General features: G+C 48.8%; 1 protein-coding gene across 3 annotated transcripts; it reads right to left on the bottom strand.

Annotated features, from left to right (window-relative positions):
- Positions 1 to 3,007: 3,007 nt before the first annotated feature.
- On the bottom strand, positions 3,008 to 14,758 carry UCP3 (uncoupling protein 3). 3 transcript variants are annotated; one of them, XM_081153330.1, is made up of 7 exons: positions 14,405 to 14,758; positions 10,026 to 10,245; positions 9,311 to 9,512; positions 8,861 to 9,061; positions 8,110 to 8,211; positions 7,451 to 7,631; positions 3,008 to 5,423 (listed from the first exon to the last, which is right to left on the bottom strand). In XM_081153330.1, the coding sequence occupies exons 2-7, from the start codon at positions 10,149 to 10,151 to the stop codon at positions 5,309 to 5,311; spliced, it is 927 nt and encodes a 308-aa protein (XP_081009456.1). In that variant the 5' UTR covers positions 10,152 to 10,245; positions 14,405 to 14,758; the 3' UTR covers positions 3,008 to 5,308. The 3 variants fall into 3 exon arrangements, with proteins under 3 accessions (XP_081009456.1, XP_081009458.1, XP_081009457.1); XM_081153332.1 differs by having other exon boundaries at positions 3,548 to 5,423; positions 10,026 to 10,226; positions 14,405 to 14,520; XM_081153331.1 differs by having other exon boundaries at positions 3,548 to 5,423; positions 10,026 to 10,287; positions 14,405 to 14,514.
- Positions 14,759 to 17,627: the final 2,869 nt, after the last annotated feature.

Raw genomic sequence — 17,627 nt, 5'->3', positions numbered from 1 at the left:
CTCTGACCTGCCTGGTTAGGAATTTGTGATCAAACCATCGTCTGTCATTACTTTTGGTCACTGAGCTTGTCAGGTCTGCCATGTGGCTCCCCTGAGCTTGTCGGGTTTATGACATAGCCCCTTCTTGTTTCATAGAGGAAAGAACACTTGAGCGCATGGCCCTGGTAGAAGAAGAAGCAAAGTGGAAACTGAGAAGTCAAGTAAAAAAATTATTTCTGGCACTCTGGGGTCTCCCATCCACTTCTGGTCTTGCACTCAAGTGCAAAAACTAGACCATCATAAGATGGCAAAGCAAACTTGAAAAATCTGGCCTCCAAGTGAATATCCAGTGTTGAAGCACCTTCTGAGAATGAGTGAACAAAGGTAAGGACGTGTAGAGAGAGTTTTCTACTGAATGTCAAGAGTTTTTGAAGGCTTTTCTTTCCTTCAAAGGTTGTATGTAGCACTTTTCCTACAAATTTTCTCTTTTAATTCAGAGCTAAACAGCTAAACAGTTCTGAATTAAACGAGAAACAGCTCAAGAGGAAACCAGTTGGCTTCTGCTGTAGCAACATCAGAGTTTTGTTTTGTTGAATCCTTGGTTGCTTCCTCAATGACCATTTCAGATGATTCTGTACTTTCATTTTCTCTGAGCTGGAAGTTAAATCATGGTCTCCTTTCTCGCCAGAAGTACCACCAAGTTTTCTTTTTACATGTTGACTAGAAGCGTAGACATGGGGACGTATCCATAGAAACTCCTAAAAGCCCACTTTGTTCCTTGATATTTGTAATGCTTATGAACACCCATATTGACACAAGGAAACTCTCCTTGTAGCTCTGTTTTATCAAATGGAAAAGGTTTTTCTCATCCCATCATTCAACATCTGAGCTAATCTGAATTAGGGATTACTTTAGGATTATGACTCCAAAAACATTATTCATGCTTAATAATAACCTTGAAATATATCTGATGGTTTTTGAAGTCTTATACCTTTGGACAGTAAAATAAATGAGGATCTGACTTCTGGGTAGTCACTGGTCTGGATCACTGGTCTAATATTCTGGGGAGTACTATTGCTGATGGGCTGAATTCATTAGTGAGAGGAGCCATGGAAACAAGCAATGTATAATTTTTGTTTAGAACTCTGCTGTAAATTGCCCGGTCCAAATCAAGAAGGCTTCCACAGTTAAGAGATTCAGAAGAAAACCATAATTGGATTGTTCTGGCTATAGAGTTGTGTGATTACATCATTATTAATACACAGAGACAGTATTGTGTTGCTCAGAGTGCCTGATGAAAATATCTCTACACTTCTCCTTAACCAGTGTTTTGAACCTTTTCTAGTACAGCAAGGAAGCTGTCCAAAGACTTACGTGAGAATGTGCCAACTTTTGGTGAAAGATTTCCCATCATTAAAAAGTTAAGAGTTGCCTGGCCGGGCGTGGCTCAGCGGTTGAGCGTTGACCTATGAACCAGGAGGTCACAATTTGATTCCTGGCCAGGGCACATGCCTAGGTTTCAGGCTCAATCCCTGGCGGGGGGCATGCAGGAGGCAGCCAGTTGATGACTCTCTCTCATCATTGATGTTTTTTTCTCTCTCTCCCTCTCCCTTCCCTTCTCTGAAATCAGTAAAAACATTTCAAAAAAAAAAGTTAAGAGTTGCCCTGGCCAGTGTGGTTCAGTGGTTAGAGCGTTGGCCTGCGCACTGAAGGGTCACAGTTCCTGGTCAAGGGGACGTATCTCCGTTGTAGTTGTGCTCCCCACCCTTGGTTGGGGCACCTGGGGGAGGCAACCTGTCGAAGTGTCTTTCTCACATCGATGTTTCTCTCTCTCTCTCCCTCTCTCCCTCTCTCTCCCCCCCTTCCCTCCCTCCCTCTCTCTTTTCTACTCTGAAAAGCAATGGGAAAAAAGTTAAGAGTTGAATCAGATAGGAAATCAATAAGCTTTGTGTATCCTGTAGATAGGCCCAAACTGCTTATACTGGCGGTGTCAGCTGGATCTTGACTATTTTTATCTGTATTAGAGCTGACAAAGCCTCTTGTTCAGGATTCCTGCTTTCCTTGCCATCCTGTGATAGAGTATTTTTTGTGGATCGAAAGTACTTTTAAATCTGTTTACAGGTTAAACATTCTGTCATTGTAAATGCAGGTGATCCACATTATCGCTCTTTCTCCTTTTTAAAATTTATTTATTTTTCAAGAGAGAGAGAGAAAGAGAGAGAGAGAAACATCGATTTGTTCCATTCATTTATGCATCGGCTGTTTCTTGTATGTGCCCTGACTGGGGATTGAACCTGCAACCTTGGTGTATTGGACGATGCTCTAACCAACTGAGCTACCTGGCCAGGGCCCCTTCTTCTTCCTCTTCCTCCTCCTCCTCCTCCTCCTCCTCTCCTCCTTTTGTTAATCCTTACCTGATTTTTTTACCATTGATTTTTTTTTTTTAGAGAGAATGGGAGGAGGAGAGACAAAGAAAGACATCGCTGTGAGAGGAACACATTGATCGGCTGCCTCCAGCACGTGCCCTGACTGAGACCAGGGATTGAGCCTGCAACCGTGGTAGGTGCCCTTGATCAGAATCGAACCAGGGACCCTTTAGTCCACAGGCTGATGCTCTAACTACTGAGCCAAACCAGCCAAGGCTCTTCCTCTTTCTTTTAATCCTCACCTGAGGATATGTTTTTATTGATTTGAGAGACAGAGAGAGACAAAGAGAGAGAGATATCAATGTGAGAGAAACATCGGTTGGTTGCCTCCCGTATATGCCCCAACTGGGGATCAAACCTGCAACTTATGTATGTGCCCTGACCGGGAGTTGAACCCCTAACCTTTTGGTGTACGGGATGACGCTCCAACTAACTGAGTCACGTGGCTGGGGCAGGGCCCTGTCTTCTATTGGTAAAGCCCAATGAGCAGTACATAGAAACACCATTCTTAACAAGGGAAAGTCTACCTCAAGGACATTGATAAGCTCTGCAACATTAGTATGCTCAACTATTGAAAGAAATACAGAGTGTGCAAGTTTCATCATCTAGTCATCTTTCACTCAATTCATTACAGAATCTTCAAGAAAATAAATTTGTCATTAGATAGTGATACATTCAAATAAAAAATTATTTATTATATGAACTACCCATCATTCTGTGCTCTTCTGTTTTCTCTAGGACCTTGCATCTGCAGTCTTTCCCCGTCACCTTCAGTCTTTCCTTACTTCTAGGGTGTGTGTGTGTGTTTGTGTGTAAATTGAACCTGCAGGTCTTTCTGTTTTTGGGGCTCTTTTCCCCCCCTCCCTTTCTCTGCCAAACTTTCCGAACAACTGGCTGTCCTCTGACTTCTCAGCCTTTGGCACAACTCTTACATATTTGATGAATGAATAAATGAATGCTCTCACATTCGTCTTCTCATTCACTTTACACAGCCACATGGGCTTCCTTCTCTTCTTTGAACATGCCAGGCTCTTAGGGCCTGTGGACTGCCTATTCTCTTTTCCTGGAACTCTCTTCCTCAGATATTTGCCCAGCCAGCTCCTTTTATCATCCCTACAAAACACAGACACACACACATAATTGCACATGTCAGTCAAGTCAAAAGTAAGAGAAATTTTTATTTCATTTATTTATTGATTCATTTTTAGAGGGAGAGGAAGGAAGAGAGAGAGAGAAACATAAATTTGTTGTTCCATTTACTTAGGTATTCATTGGTTGATTTTTGTATGGCCCTGACCAGGGATCAAACCTGCAACCTTCGTGTATTGGGACGCTCTAACCAACCCTGCCAGGGCAGTAAGAGAAAAATTTAAACATGAATTTTATTTGAAAGCCAAACCTGACACTAAATTGATAATTTTTTGCTTTTGTTGTTTTGACTTTCCAGTTTGTATATGCAGATGATCTCAAATTATAATTTAAATTTAGGAACGTGTTGAGTGTAAGTGGATGTTCACTTTTTCCCAGGGTGCAGAGGAATCAGTGTGGGGAAGGAGGGATGGCTGCTGAACATTCCTGCGAGGTGGGGATTGTTCCCACTTCTTTGGTAGGACACTGAGGTGCCAGGATTCCTGGTGGTTAGGCTGCTAGTAATGTGGTGGTGGGGTGAAGTTTGAACCCAGTGCTGTCATCAGAGCCACACAGGCTGCTAAGAAGCAGAAAAAGACAAGTGCTTTGGGTACCCAATATCAACCTGAAAGATACGTAGTCAAATTTAGAAGGAGGTCATCTGGTTCAACCTGCCTTTTACAGATGGAGGAGCCGAGGCCCTAAAAGGCAGAGCAACCAATCTGCGGGAGAGGGCAGAAGGTAGTGTGGGCGTGTGGGGCTCTGGACTCCGCCATTTACCTCTTTTTCCCCAAGCCCCACACTCTTCAAGGTGCCTCACAGTCCAGCCAGGAAATGGGGGCTGCATGGGAGTGGGGATCCCATGGCCACATGTCATCTTCTGTCACTCCTGGCTCATGAATCCCTGGTTCCTTTGACTGCACCTCTAGTTAACCATCTTTCAAGAACTTCCTTGGCACTTCCTCTCTGTCCTGACAAAATCTTTCCCAAGTCCTTGTTCTTATATTTACATTTGTACAGAATTTTTGCTTTTATAAAGTGCTTTTCTGGCCAGCTTCCCACTTGATCCTCATGATACCCTGGTGAAGAAGCAGGGATGGGATTTTTACTCCCATTTTACAGGAAAGGAGACTGAGGCTGCCCTCTGGATTCTCCAGTGTTGTTAGGAACTAATTACGAGTCTCAGCCTCTCACTGGCCCAGCAGTGCTCCTTTGGCACAGATTCCAGGTCCCCCACCCCACCCCCCTCACATTTCCTAGAATTCCAATGGATTCTACACAGCAGACACATTACACAGATGGCTGGTGGTCCATGGTTAATCAAAGGCTGCAGTCACAAGCTTTATGTTGTTTTGGCAATGTCCCTCCAGACTCCTTAGCTGATTGCCAAGTTATCATGTGCCATTCCCGGCCAATGCTTGCAGTCTTCTCTTTCATTGTCTAATCATATTTTTTTCAGTTTACAATCTTCCATTTTATCCAAATGGATCTGGTTTGGTTGATTTTCTCTTGCCTAAATGTTAGGCATCCAACCTAATGGGTTTCAAAAATTAATATAATTTATTTTCTATCTTGTCAGTGCGAAACAAAAATGTCCTTACGACAATGCACTGAAGACCAAACTCTTTCCTCCTCTTCTCCTGTTCCTTGAGTCAGCAGCAAGTAAACAGTTCTGTAAACATGTGTGGGTCTGTGCCCCTGTGTGCATGAACCCACTGTTTTATACCATTCTCAACTGGCTTTGTTCCAGTTGCATCCCAAGTGGCCTGACCTATTCAAAATGGAGATTCCCGTAGCATCTGGACGTTCATCAAAGCCCGTTTCAGCTGCTCGTAGGTTACGAACATCACCACGTTCCAGATTCCCAGTCGCAGAAAGGAGGGTGTAAATCTGATGAGAAAAACAACCAAAACATCAGGCAGAGTGGACTAATTCCCAAAGAGATCTACTGTGCTCTCCCCATCACAGAGTCAGTGCCAACGCACCTAGACTTGTGTTAGTCACAAGCATTTTCTAAGATCTGTTCAGTCTTTTTCTTCTCTGCTGAAGAAATTTAAGCAGAAGGAAAGGAAAGAAAACTAACATTTTTAGCCAGGTTACTATTGCAGGCAGTTATTCTCACAGTTCTATAAGGTAGCTGATTGTTGCCAGTTGTCTTTTTCAGAAACTGAGGCCCAGGGAGGTTAAATGGCTCTACTAAAACCACCTGACTCCCTCTGCTGCTGGGTGTTTCTAGGCTCACTTACATCCTGAGTGGTCATCCCTGATTACACACCTGCCAGGGCACTGAGAAGCTGGGACACCACAGGGCAAAGACAGTGCAACACCAAATTTAGCTAATCTCCGGAGAGCCTGACTGTCCTGCCCCACCTCAGCTGTGTTTTGCAGACTCAGGAAGGAGCCTGTTACCTGGCCTTCACCTCTTCAGCCTCTCTCTGGTAATCCCCTCCTGGTCCTCTCTGCTCCTGCCAGACCCTTATTTCCACACCTTTGCCCATGTTGCTGCTTCTGCTTGGAATGTCCCCTATTTTCCCTCCTGGCTGGTTGCTGATGGCTCTGTAGGAATCAGCTTGGGCACCATAACCTCACACCAAGGCCTCTCCTGAGCCCTCAGCTTCAGCCCCTCATGGAATATAGCACTGGGGCAATGAATGTGAACTCTGGAGTCAGTCCTGGGTTTAAATCCTAGCTCTACTAGTTTCTAGCTTCATGACCTTGGTAGAGTTAATCTTTCTGACCTCAGTTACCTTCTCTGTAAAAGGAGAACTCTGTAACGGTATCTACCTCACAGAGTTGCCGTGAGGATTAAATGAGTTAAGGCACAGCACACAGCGCAGGGCCCAGTATCAGAACGTGACATCAATAGATGTCACCTACTTGTCTGCTGCTCGTTGAGGAAGCATAGCACAAGGTCTGGCACCCATGAGATGCAAAGCAAATATTTCCCAAGTAAAATAATAAACTGAGACAAGTGGGTAGAGCTGAAGATTGTAATGATGGAGGCGCTTACAGGGAAAGAATTGTCTGTCAGTGGAAACACTGAAAGAATGATGATGTCATTCCCAGGGGTGAGAACCCGTTTGCTTGTTGAGGTCAATCTAACACTGAGCTCCAGAAAGCTGTCATCAGTGGTGGGAGGTGAGAGGGCCAAGAAAAGAGCTTAGCAGTACAATGAACATGGTGGGTGAAGTCTGATGGTCTGGGCTCGAGCCATAGCTCTGCCATTTTAATTTGCAATCTTGGACAAGTTACTTGAGTCTCTTCCTCCATAAATGTGAAGAACACTGCCCAGTTCAGGGGGTTGTTGAGATAATATAGTGTCCCCCAAAATGTATACACACTTTAACAGCTGATAACTCACTTAATTTTCAGTCATTTTTAGGTTTAACTGATTTGAAAGAATGGATGAAGCCAGACTAAGCTTTGAACAAAGAAAATTTATCCTAAAGTGCCCCATTTTTTTATGGGGATACATAAAAGGTAAAGTTTATGGTACAAAACCAGCAATAGTATTGAGTGTGGGGAGGAGGTGGCATTTGAACTAGTCTTGAGGAACAACTAAGATTTAAGAGCATGTACACTTTGATGGTTGCCAGAGGGGTGTTGAGGGGATGGGTAAAAAAGGTGAAGGGATTAAGAAGTATAAAACCTATCGAAAGAAAGAAGAAAGGGAGGGAGGGAGGGAGGGAGGGAGGGAGGGAGGGAGGGAGGGAGGGAGGGAGGGAGGGAGGGAGGGAGGGAGGGAGGGAGGGAGGGAAAGGCAAGAAGGAAGGGGAAGGGAAGAAGGAAGGGGGAGAGGAAGGAAGGAAGAAAGAAGGAAAGGGAAGAAGGAAGGGGGAGAGAGGAAGGAAGGATGGAGAAAGAGAGCCCGAGTTTTCTGGAAGGGAGTATGGAGGGAGGCAGGAGGGGAGGCTCACCCCTTATAGAAGGCTGAGGGACCCTCCCGGGCCAACATCTTCAGCATACAGTCCAGGGGGCTGTGGTACTGGCCTGGGAGTGAGTTCATATACCGGGTCTTCACCACATCCACTGGGGAGGCCACCACCGTGGCACAGAAACCAGCACCAAAGGCAGAGACAAAGTGGCAGGGGAAGTTGTCTGTAGCAGGGAAGGGAAGAGCAAAGATGGGGCTGTGAGATGGGAAGTGCACTTGCTTTCTTTCCATGTGTGTCTATCATATGTCCCCAATTAAATGGTGAACTCCTTGAGCATAAGGGTAGTATTTTCCATCTCTCACTGCCCTGGGTGGAGCTCCTGGTAAGGACTGGCAAGATAGAGCAAAGCCATCCCAGAGTTGGAAGGTCATCCAGCCCAACCACCTTGTTTGAGGAAACTGAAGTCAGAGTAGGGGATCCTCGCTTAAAGATACATGGTAAGAATTGGTAGTGGGCTGGAACCCAGATCCCTGGCTTCCCCATTCAGGGCTTTTTCCTACTCATCACAATGATGTACTGGGCACTGCTCCTCTTTTTGCTCCTTCTAAAGCCCAGTTGTCTCTGGGTGGTGCCCACTATGTGGAGTTACAGGTTTCCTCCCTGCTGTGGGAGAGCTGTCTGCCTGGAGCCCAGGGCCTCACCGGTGAACAGATGATGGTCCAACAGCTTTTCCTTGATGATGTCGTAGGTCACCATCTCAGCACAGTTGACAATGGCATTCCTTGTGATGTTGGGGAAAGTTCCTGTTAGAAAGCAGGGTGGGGGCTGATAAATGGGGAGTAGGAGAAGTGGAACCCTGGCTGCAAGGCCACAGGCCCTGGTTTGGGAGGCATAGTGCCCTGTTCCAGTGGTCTCAGAGAGCCCATCCACTCAGCTGAGCAGATTACACATTTCCTAGTGTTAACAACTCTCAGATTACCCATGTCCTCCTCATAGACAGAAAGCAGAGAGGCCCACTTGTGTTTGTTTGGGCCACATTTTGGGAGATAATCTGTAAAATCTATCAAAATTTACATATACCTCCCTGAGACTTGTCTAGAGTTAGAAAAGGAAGTCTTCCTTTGGAAGAGGGAGGCTGGGCTCTTGGAACAGTGACAGAGTGCTGTGCTGGCACGGCCCGAGAGAACATCAAGACCAACCCCCTGGTTTCACAGAGGAGGGCCAGGCTGTAGGAGGGCACAGAGCAAGTGAGTACAGGGCCAGGGCTGTGACCCAGGTGTCCTGCTCTTAACCTTCACTGGGTCACTGTTTCTTCTGCAAGGATTCATGGGACCTCTGGTCTCCATGTGGGAGAGACTCCAGCATTTTTCGAGGTTGCTACCATTTAGACATGTAGGGACCCCTAAGGCCTTGTTCCCAAGGAAGCTCCCTGAGACTGGAGTCCAGACCTACCTTTCCACAGGCCCCTGATCCCTTCCTCCCTGGCGATGGTCCTGTAGGCATCCATTGTCCCGCTGTACTTCTTGTTGCCCCCAGGCCCAAGGTGCATGTTGGCCTGAAATCGGACCTTCACCACGTCTGTGGGCTGGGCACAGGTTACTGCCATGGCCCCTGTGGTGCAGCCTGCCAAAATCCGGGTGATGATGCTGCAGTCTGGGGAGAAGGAGAGAGAGTGGGCCAGTGTCCCATCACTTGGTATATCTCTAGGCCTGATGCTGTTCTGTGCAGGGCCCCTGCCAGATGCCTGCCTCTTCTCCTGGCTCAGTGTTCTGGAGCTTTCTTGATGGGGCTCTGAGTCTTCTCCTGAGTGTCTGTTACCAGCTCCCCACACCCCAGCCCTGCCTCTGAGTCTGCCCTGGCCTGGACCCACATGCTGGTGTCCACGGGGTACTGAGCACTTACGGTCTGATCCTTTAGGGGTGTAGAGCTGCTTGACAGAGTCGTAGAGGCCAATGCGGATGGAGGCAAAGCTCATCTGGCGCTGCAGGCCAGCAACCAGTCCGTTGTAGGGGCTGCGGGGACCCTCAGTGCGCACCATGGTCAGGATGGTGCCCAGCACTCCGCGGTACTGGACTCTCTGGGCCACTTGGTTCTCCCCTTGGATCTGAGGGACACCCGCGCAAAGGTGTGAGGAGCTTGTCGGGTGGATGGGGCTGTGTTTAGACGGAACTGCCTGGGTCTAGACTTCGAGAACAAGCATGCCCACAGCTGTCACATCCCATAGGAATAACTGAGGTTTGTGCAGCAGTTACAGCTCACAAGCTGTTAGACACTGTGTGGCGTTTGATTCTCAGAGCAAAGGGAGGGCAGACTGTTTTTCCCACTACAGTGGTCAGTGGCTTCCTCAAGGTCACCCAGTAATTCCTTTTACTTCACTCTTTATGGTTTACAAAGTGGGGCTAGGCCATGAAGCGCCCTATCACATCATGCCAAAGAAGGTTTATTTGTCTTGGGCGATGGTAATGGGGAGGCGGCAAGGCAGGGTCGTAAGCGGTAGAGTGCGTGGTCTGCTCAGGGTTCTGCGTGAGGAAGAGCTTGCTGGCAGGAGGTTCAGGTGCTGTGGTGGAGAGCTCAGCCCTTCCTTCGATGCAGTGACCCTTGGCCAAAGGGCGCCTACCTGCAGGCGGACCTTGGCTGTATCCAGTGGAAAGGTGAGGAGGTCAGCAAAACAGGCCGCCGTGCCTGCCCCCAGGAACTTCACAGCTGTCGTAGGAGGCATCTCTGAAGGCTTCAGTCCAACCATGGTCCCAGAAGTCTCTTCCAGTCCCTCGAGGGCCCAGTGCAGGTCCAAGGAGAGAGGCCGCTCTGCAGCCCTGGACTTTAGTGCAGGGAGGAGGCTGTAGAGAGAGGTCAGCGGAAGCAGAGGGAGCTGGTGCTGTCTGGCCAGCCCCCACACTCCTCTCAGCACCGAGAGGGGCTTTATGAGTGAAAAGCCTGGGCACTGCCATGCTTAACTGTGTGGACTTGGCTTAGAAAAACTGGCCACTAGACTCTGCCTTATGTCTTTTGATCTTTCCCAGCATGAAGTTGCATTTAAAATTTTGTCCTTATTTTTTAAACTTAAAATTGAGGTATAACTTCCATATAATGGGTGTATGCATTTTAATGGTCATGGAGCTGTAACGGGAATTATGTTCAGCCGGGATAGCAGATGGAGGAAGCGATTTTCTCAGCGGGGACCTAACCTGGCATCCAGGCATATATGTCAGATCACATCAGTCCCTGTTTTAAAACTGTCCAATGCCCTGCTCCCTCATTATTCAGAACAAAGTCCAAAGTCCTTGCCATGGCCTGTGGGCCCCACCATGAGATCCACCTTATGCCAGGTTATGTGCTTGGCACTCCCTGGGAAATCCCGAGATGAGTAAAAACTGTGTGTGACCTGCCCACTCTCAAGGAGTCTTGTACGGGCATTAGTCATGCCTCCAAATCATTGTAGTACAAGATGGGCTGGACCAATGTCAGAGGAAGGAGCCATCAAGAAGGGGCTCAAAGGAGGGAGAGACCCTCTCTCTTGTTTGGTAGAATTAGAACAACTTCATGGGGGAGGGTTGGAGGGTTGCATGAATTAGGTCTTGAAAGGTGGGCAGGAGTGTTCAGCAGCTGGAGAAGGGTGTGCGAGGTGCAGGGAAGGGCGTGAGCTGTGTGAGTGTGGGGCATGGCTTAGGGTAAGAGGAAGAAATGGCTGCTGGGCCACGAGGACCTCGCAGTGAGCTTTACACACAATCTCATGGGATTTTCATAACTTTTCTGAATGGGAGCTTTCCCTTCCTTTCCTTATTTTAGATGAGCAAACCGAGACTCAGAGACATGTGCTTGCTCAGTGTTACCAGCCACTAGTATCAGAACTTGGTTCCCTCTGCTATACTGGGCCCAAAATAGTCCTGGAAAGAAGGAAGGGGAGCATTTAAGTCCATTTTACAGATGAGAAAATAGAGGCTTAAGATGGAAAGAGACTAGCTCAATTCACAGAACTCCAACCAGGTTCTTGTGATGGCACTAAGCTCCCTTTCCCATTTGAGTCAGGGACCCTGGCGGTTGTGGTGGAATGGATATCCACGGTCTTGCCTTTTAAAAAGCATTTACTTATTTATTTATTTATTTATTTATTTATTTATTTATTTATTTATTTATTTATTTATAATCCTCATCCAAGGGTATTTTTTTCCATTGCTTTTCAGAGAGACTGGAAGTGGGGGGAGTGGATGGGTAGGGAGAGAGAGAGAAACACATTGATTGTTACCTCCTGCTCAGGCGCCAGCCAAACGGGGCCGGGGGTGGAGCCTGCAGCTGAGGTACGTGCCCTTGGCCAGAATCAAACCCGGTACCTTTCAGTCCGCGGGCTGATGCTCTAACCACTGAGCAAAAGTGGCTAGGGCATGATCTTGCCTTTTTTATTAAGGGCATTCAAAGGCTGAGTGGGCATCTTCCCAGTTTAGTAGGTGAAATAAAAGGCCCCCCAAGAGGCCGAGACCTATGCAGTTTGCACAGGCAGGTCTTAGCTCCCTCTGCAGTGCTCCTCCCACAGTCCATCTTCCCTCCTTTATACACTGCCTTCCTGACAGGGTCCAAGAAGGATATGGCTTCTTGGGAGGATGGTGTGGAGGTCCGGGTGTCTGCGCAGCTGAGCCTGGCTGAGGGACCAGCATGGACTGTCATGCTGGGGAACATCATCCTCCCCCTACCTCTGTTCACACTTCCCTTTGCCCTACAGAAGACAGGCAGCTGCCAGGGCTGGCTTAGTCCCCAGAAGGGAGGTTCTGGCTCCTTTGCCTGGGGCTGGAATGTGAACTCTGAGGCCTCCCCCAGTGCTAGCATCCTGTTAGCCTCTCTTCCAGTAAGCACTGGCATTCCCCTGCCCCTCCCCTCCTTTGACTTGGGCTGGGCTTCTTGGAACCTTAGCCTGGGGAATCTGACGGCCTGATTCTCAGAGCTGGGAGGCCCTTAGGGGCTGTGCTCTCTTACTAGTCTGAGTGTCCCTTATTCAAAACCTTTGGGGGCTACCCAGGCTCTAAAAGAAGAACCCTACAAGTTAGGTATTTTTACTCTACTTTCAGAGTTATAAACTAAGGTCCACACAGGGGGAATGACCTGTCTGAGGTCACAGGTGACCAGGGCTATGTGACTCCACGGTACGTGTGTGATGTGTGGGCCAGCAGGGAACACTTTGTGGGATTTGCCTTACAGACTGGGTTTATCTTCCTTGGGGAGCCTGTTTTTCCCTGGCCAGGGGCTGAACCACCAAGGGCTTCCCTTCTGAACTCCCTTTATCCTCAGCTACCCCTGGTCCTCTGGTCCTATACCATATACTTTCTTGTAAGATTAGCTCATTAACTGCAGTGGTTTACCCCAAATGGAGGACCTCAAAGCCAGGGACAGGACTGACTTATCTTGCTTCTCTGTGCAGCCTGGTACAGGAATGGCCCAGGGCTGGAAGGGCCCAGGGAGAACCAGTTGACCAAGGAACCCTACTTGCTGAAGGGGGGGAAATGGGAAATGAAATCTGAGATGCCCACAGCAGCCTTTGGTGGAGGGCCTTGAATGCCAGGGCTGTACTTAATCTAGGGGAGAGTGGAAAGTAGCTGGTGGTTTTCAAGTTGAGGAGTGATACTAGCAGATCTGCATGCAGAGCATGCTGGTGCAGGGGTTTGGACTGGGAGAGAGAGATGGGAGGCTCAGAGACCAGTGAGAAGGTGGTTGGAATGGTTCAGTGAGAGGTGTTGGAGCCTGAATGTGGTCAAGAGCAGTGGCCCTGTGGTGAAGCTGGGACATATTCCAGAGACAGTTCTGAGCTGCCCACTGGAGGCACGGTGGATAGGCATGGACTCAGGTCAAAAGCCACACCTTTCGGGGTGGGCTCTAGAACTTCCACTGGTTAATTTGGGGTGGGGGTAGGGAAGTCACAATAGTGGGCACAGGTAAGAGCTGCCCTGAGGCCAGTGCCCCTCAACCTCCTTCCCTCTTTACTCCAGCCTCCTGAACTGGTACTTGAGGAGCCCTAGCAGCCAGCAGATCTTTGCCACTTGCTGGTAGAAGAAGTTGAGAGCAAAACTCTCCTCCAGGTAGCTCTGTTGGGGCACTTGAGAGATAGGATGTTCTAGTCTGCATGGCCTGGGCTAATGGTGCCCATTAATGTTTGCTGGGTGCTTCCTGCACCAAGCACTGTGCTGAGGGCTTTCTAGGCATTGACTAACTCAATCCCTTTATAAGACTTCAAGGTAGTTGCTCTGATTATTCCCACTTTATCAAGGGACTGGAGGCTTTGAGGGCTTCAGCCCGTCCTGAGGCTGAGGGATGGAGCTGGGATTAGAGCCCAGGTCTGTCTGACACCTCTGCCTGTTCCATTGCCTAGAGTCTCAAACTTCAGGGAGAGCTCAGGATCCCTGGAGCTGCTTGTTTACAGAGTGGATCTCAGCCCCAGAGATCCTGGTTCAGGTCTGGGTTGGTTCCTTGGTGTCTCTGAAGCAGGGGTCAGTGGACCCCATTCTGAGTCACCCTGCCCAACTCTACCATCCTGGCAAAGCCTCTGTAGCATCCCCACTGAGGAAGCTGCTGGGTGGAGAGTTCTCACGGGCTCTGTGCAACATGGGCCAGGCCTCATGCTAGACATGCCTCCACCATCCATACTCAGGAAAGGGGTCCCCAGGGCACTCATGGGGAGAGGGCTTTATGCTCTGGAGGAATCCTGGAGGGATTCTGGGCCAGATTAAGGAGAAAGGCTCTTCTTATCTACAGGGATGTGCAAAATCATAGCAGAGGCAGCCAGCAGAGCAAGGGGTGAGTCTTGGGTAACACCATGGTGGGGTTGAGTCCCAGCCCTGCCACAGTGCCCTCATCAGGGCTGCAGTTCCCTCATCTTGACAAGGTGGGGGCTGGCCTAAATCTCCATCAGCTCTGCCATGCCATGTAGTGATCCTGCCAGTCCCTGGCTGCTCTCTGTAAGCCGTTGTGAAGGGGAGAACATGGAGGGGGGTAGGGTAGAGAATGGGGTCTCACCTGTGAGTCCAGATGGGGTAGGGGAAGCTCAGGATCTCCTTAAGACTCCTTAGGGCTCCATCCCAGGAGGTGGCAGCAGGGCTCTGATTGCTCCCTTGCAATTCACTGTTGTCTCTGTTGCCTTAAACTTGGCACCTATCTTTATACACTCCTGCTGACCTGAAACCTTACCCTGGAGACGCTAGCTGACAGCCTGGTCACTTGACAAGAGGCAGCTGGTGAGGGGCAGGGAGGTGAGAGAAGTGGTCAGAGTTCTAGATCTGGTTCAGTTCCTTTGACTTGAGGTTCTTTAAAATAGTTCCTTTCCGCTACTGAAAGAGCTACCTCAGGTGATAAGGGTATGTGTGTGTGTGTGTGTGTGGGTGTTGGACCTGTCACCTGTGATAGTCCAAAGGTCAAGGACCCCCTTGATAGGCTGGGTAAGGGGTCTCCAGGCCTCCTCTTAATAACAACAGTGATAAAAATTCTCATTTCTTGGTGCCGACTATGACCTAATACTTTATATACATTATTTCTTTTTATCACAACCCTATGAGGTAGGTACTAATAGGATGCAAAGTTTTAAAAAAAATAACAGCTTTATTGAGATATAATTCATATACCATTTACCTACTTAAAGGGTACAATTCAATGTTTTTAGTATATTCACAGTTATATCACCATCAATCATCAGAATTGATTTTACAACATTTTCATCACCCCTCAAAAAAATCCCCCTACACATCAGCAGTCACTTCCCTTCCTCCCAGTCCCAGGCAATCAGTAACGGACTTTCTGTCTCTAGATTTGTTTGTTCTGAATATTTCATATAAATAGAATCATTCAACACGTGACATACTCTGTGACTGACTTCCTTCACTTAGCATACTGTTTCCAAAGTTCATCTGTGTTCATTCCTTTTTTGGTGGAGTATCCTGACATTTGTAATGCTTATTTTACAGAGGAGAAAACCGAGTCTCAGGGAGAGACAATGGCTTACACAGGTCACACAGCTAGTACGAGGCAGAGCCAACCTCTAGCCTGTAAATTATAACGTACTTCGGGGTCTGTCTGCTGTGACCACTGTTTTAGATGACATAACACTTGGAGGTTCCAGCATGGATACTGCTGGAGCCAAAGGGAGCTGGGAGGGTGCGGGGGCAGGGTGGGAAGGGTCCCCTGCAGCAGCTACTGTCGGGTAGGCACTGAGGGTAAGGGTTGGGCACATCTGAACCTGGAATCCAGGTGACAGAGAAAAGAGAAGGGGAAGGGGACAGGGGAGGAGAGGGTGAGAAGGTTGGGAAGGGAAGGGAATTAACTGTGTGGGGCAGAGGAGTATGCAGAGGCCAATGCTGGATTTGGGCCCAGAGCCATGGCCACGAGGCAGATGGTGTAAGTCCAGATGCTCAAGTACAAAGCCTGTCCTCCTTGAACCAGGCCCTGCCCTGATGTCAGCAGGACAGGCAGTTGTATGTTGTGAGAGAAGGGGCTGCTAGGACTGCTGAGGTTGGGAGGGCTCAGGAAGTAGGTTCTGACCTCCACCTGAAAATGCTGGCCTGGAGGTGATGGTACTGTATACAGGGAATGATAAACAGTAGGAACCCAAACAAGGGGGCAGCGGCCCTGGAGAAACCCAGAGGGCAGGCCGGCTGGTTCAGTTTACATTGGCCTGAGAGCTTCTTGAGGGCGGGGCCAGGTCTGTCTGCTTTGGTTCCATCCCCAGAATCCAGCCTGCTCCAGAAGTCCCAAGGTTGGCTGCTATGAACTGGAATCAACAAGCCTCTGGGTGATCAGAAACACCCATTTTCAGGTCTCCTTAAAGGGAGTGCTCAAAGGGAAACGGGGGACCCACACTGGCTAGCTCTGCTGCTCAAAGGGAAGTGGGGGAGCCACTGGCTAGCTCTGCTGCTCAAAGGGAAGTGGGGGAGCCACTGGCTAGCTCTGCTGCTGGTGGTGGGAACAAAGATGTACCTCATTCATGACCCTGCAGGGCATTTCACCTCTGAGCTGTCACTAGGAAACAGACCCAGCTTCTGGCAATGCACTGGGTTTCAGACCCTCAGGGTGTCTTTGTGTCATAAAGGCTGCCTTCAGCCTGGATAGAAGCAGCTTGTGTCCTCCCGTGGCCTTATCCTAACTTGACCTGATCAGGCTATTTACAGGACCTGCAGAGGATTTAGAAGTAATATTCTTCACCTGCTTAACCCCTCAGGCTGGGCCCCTGACTGCTCCACTGTAGGTTCTCTGTGGCCTCAAGGGAGGCCCCAGGCCTTAAAACTCTGGGCTGGTGACCTGAGAGGGAGGCTCCGGGGAGGGGGTGAGCTGGCAGTCTACAGGGCTGAGGTGAATGGATGAAGGAGGGCAATCTGGTCTGAAGGCACTTCACTGATGAGGGCACCCTGTCCCTCCTTGGGGTTCCTGCATCATATTGTACTCTTTGAGGGCATGTCCTGCCTGTCTCACAGTTATTGGTGTGCTTGCCTGTCTAATGATTTGTTCCAGGAGAGTGGGGAGGTGCGGGCGGGGCTGACATTTCCTAAGCTTACACTAAGTGCCAAGTGCAGGCGAAGCACTTTCACAAATGTCATCTCATTTAATCTTTACAGCGACCCTATGAAGCTGGGGTTATTATCTCCATTTTACAGATGAGGCAACAGAGGGAGGGTCAAGCTGGAGGGGACCTACTGGGGAAGTGGCAGAACCAGACGGGTCTCTTCTCTATCCCCAGGTGCATGCGGCCCCAGTACCCTCTGGATGCTCTCTCGGCTCACCTACAGACTTTAAAAAAATTTTTTTTTGTAGTAAATATATCTTTATTGATTTCAGAGAGAGGAAGGGAGAGAGAGAGAGAGAGAGAGATAGAAACATCAATGATGACAGTCATTGATCAGCTGCCTCCCGCATGCCCCCAACTGGCATCGAGCTGGCAACCCGGGCATGTGCCCTGACTGGGAATCGAACCCCGATCGCCTGGATCCTAGGTCTATGCTCAACAGCTGAGCCACTCCTGGCCGGGCCAGGCTTATCTTTTCTAGGAAGCCTTTCCTGACTGCTCCAGCCCACATGGCGTTTCCCCAGGTATTCCCTGAATTCACAGCACTTACTGGCTGTGACCTGTTTTGGTCACTGAGTGCAAAAGCCTTGGGACATCTCTGGAGATGTCTCTGGAGATGTCTCGCATGGTGATTCACTTCCTAGCTACATCAACAGAGGCAAATTAACTTCACTGAGCTTCAGTTAACTA

Source organism: Miniopterus schreibersii, assembly GCF_964146895.1.
Source record: "Miniopterus schreibersii genome assembly, chromosome: 12".
NCBI lineage: Eukaryota > Metazoa > Chordata > Mammalia > Chiroptera > Miniopteridae > Miniopterus > Miniopterus schreibersii.
The sequence above is the reverse complement of the archived record's forward strand: the minus strand, read 5'-3'. Positions and strand labels throughout refer to the sequence as shown.

Excerpts from the sequence above, each read along its gene's own strand:
- UCP3 (XM_081153330.1), bottom strand. The coding sequence starts at position 10,151 with ATGGTTGGACTGAAGCCTTCAGAGATGCCTCCTACGACAGCTGTGAAG. Across the intron at positions 9,062-9,310 it reads CACCCCTAAAGGATCAGACC|ACTGCAGCATCATCACCCGG; the intron begins GTAAGTGCTCAG and ends CCTTCTCCCCAG. Across the intron at positions 7,632-8,109 it reads GGACCATCATCTGTTCACCG|ACAACTTCCCCTGCCACTTT; the intron begins GTGAGGCCCTGG and ends TCCCTGCTACAG.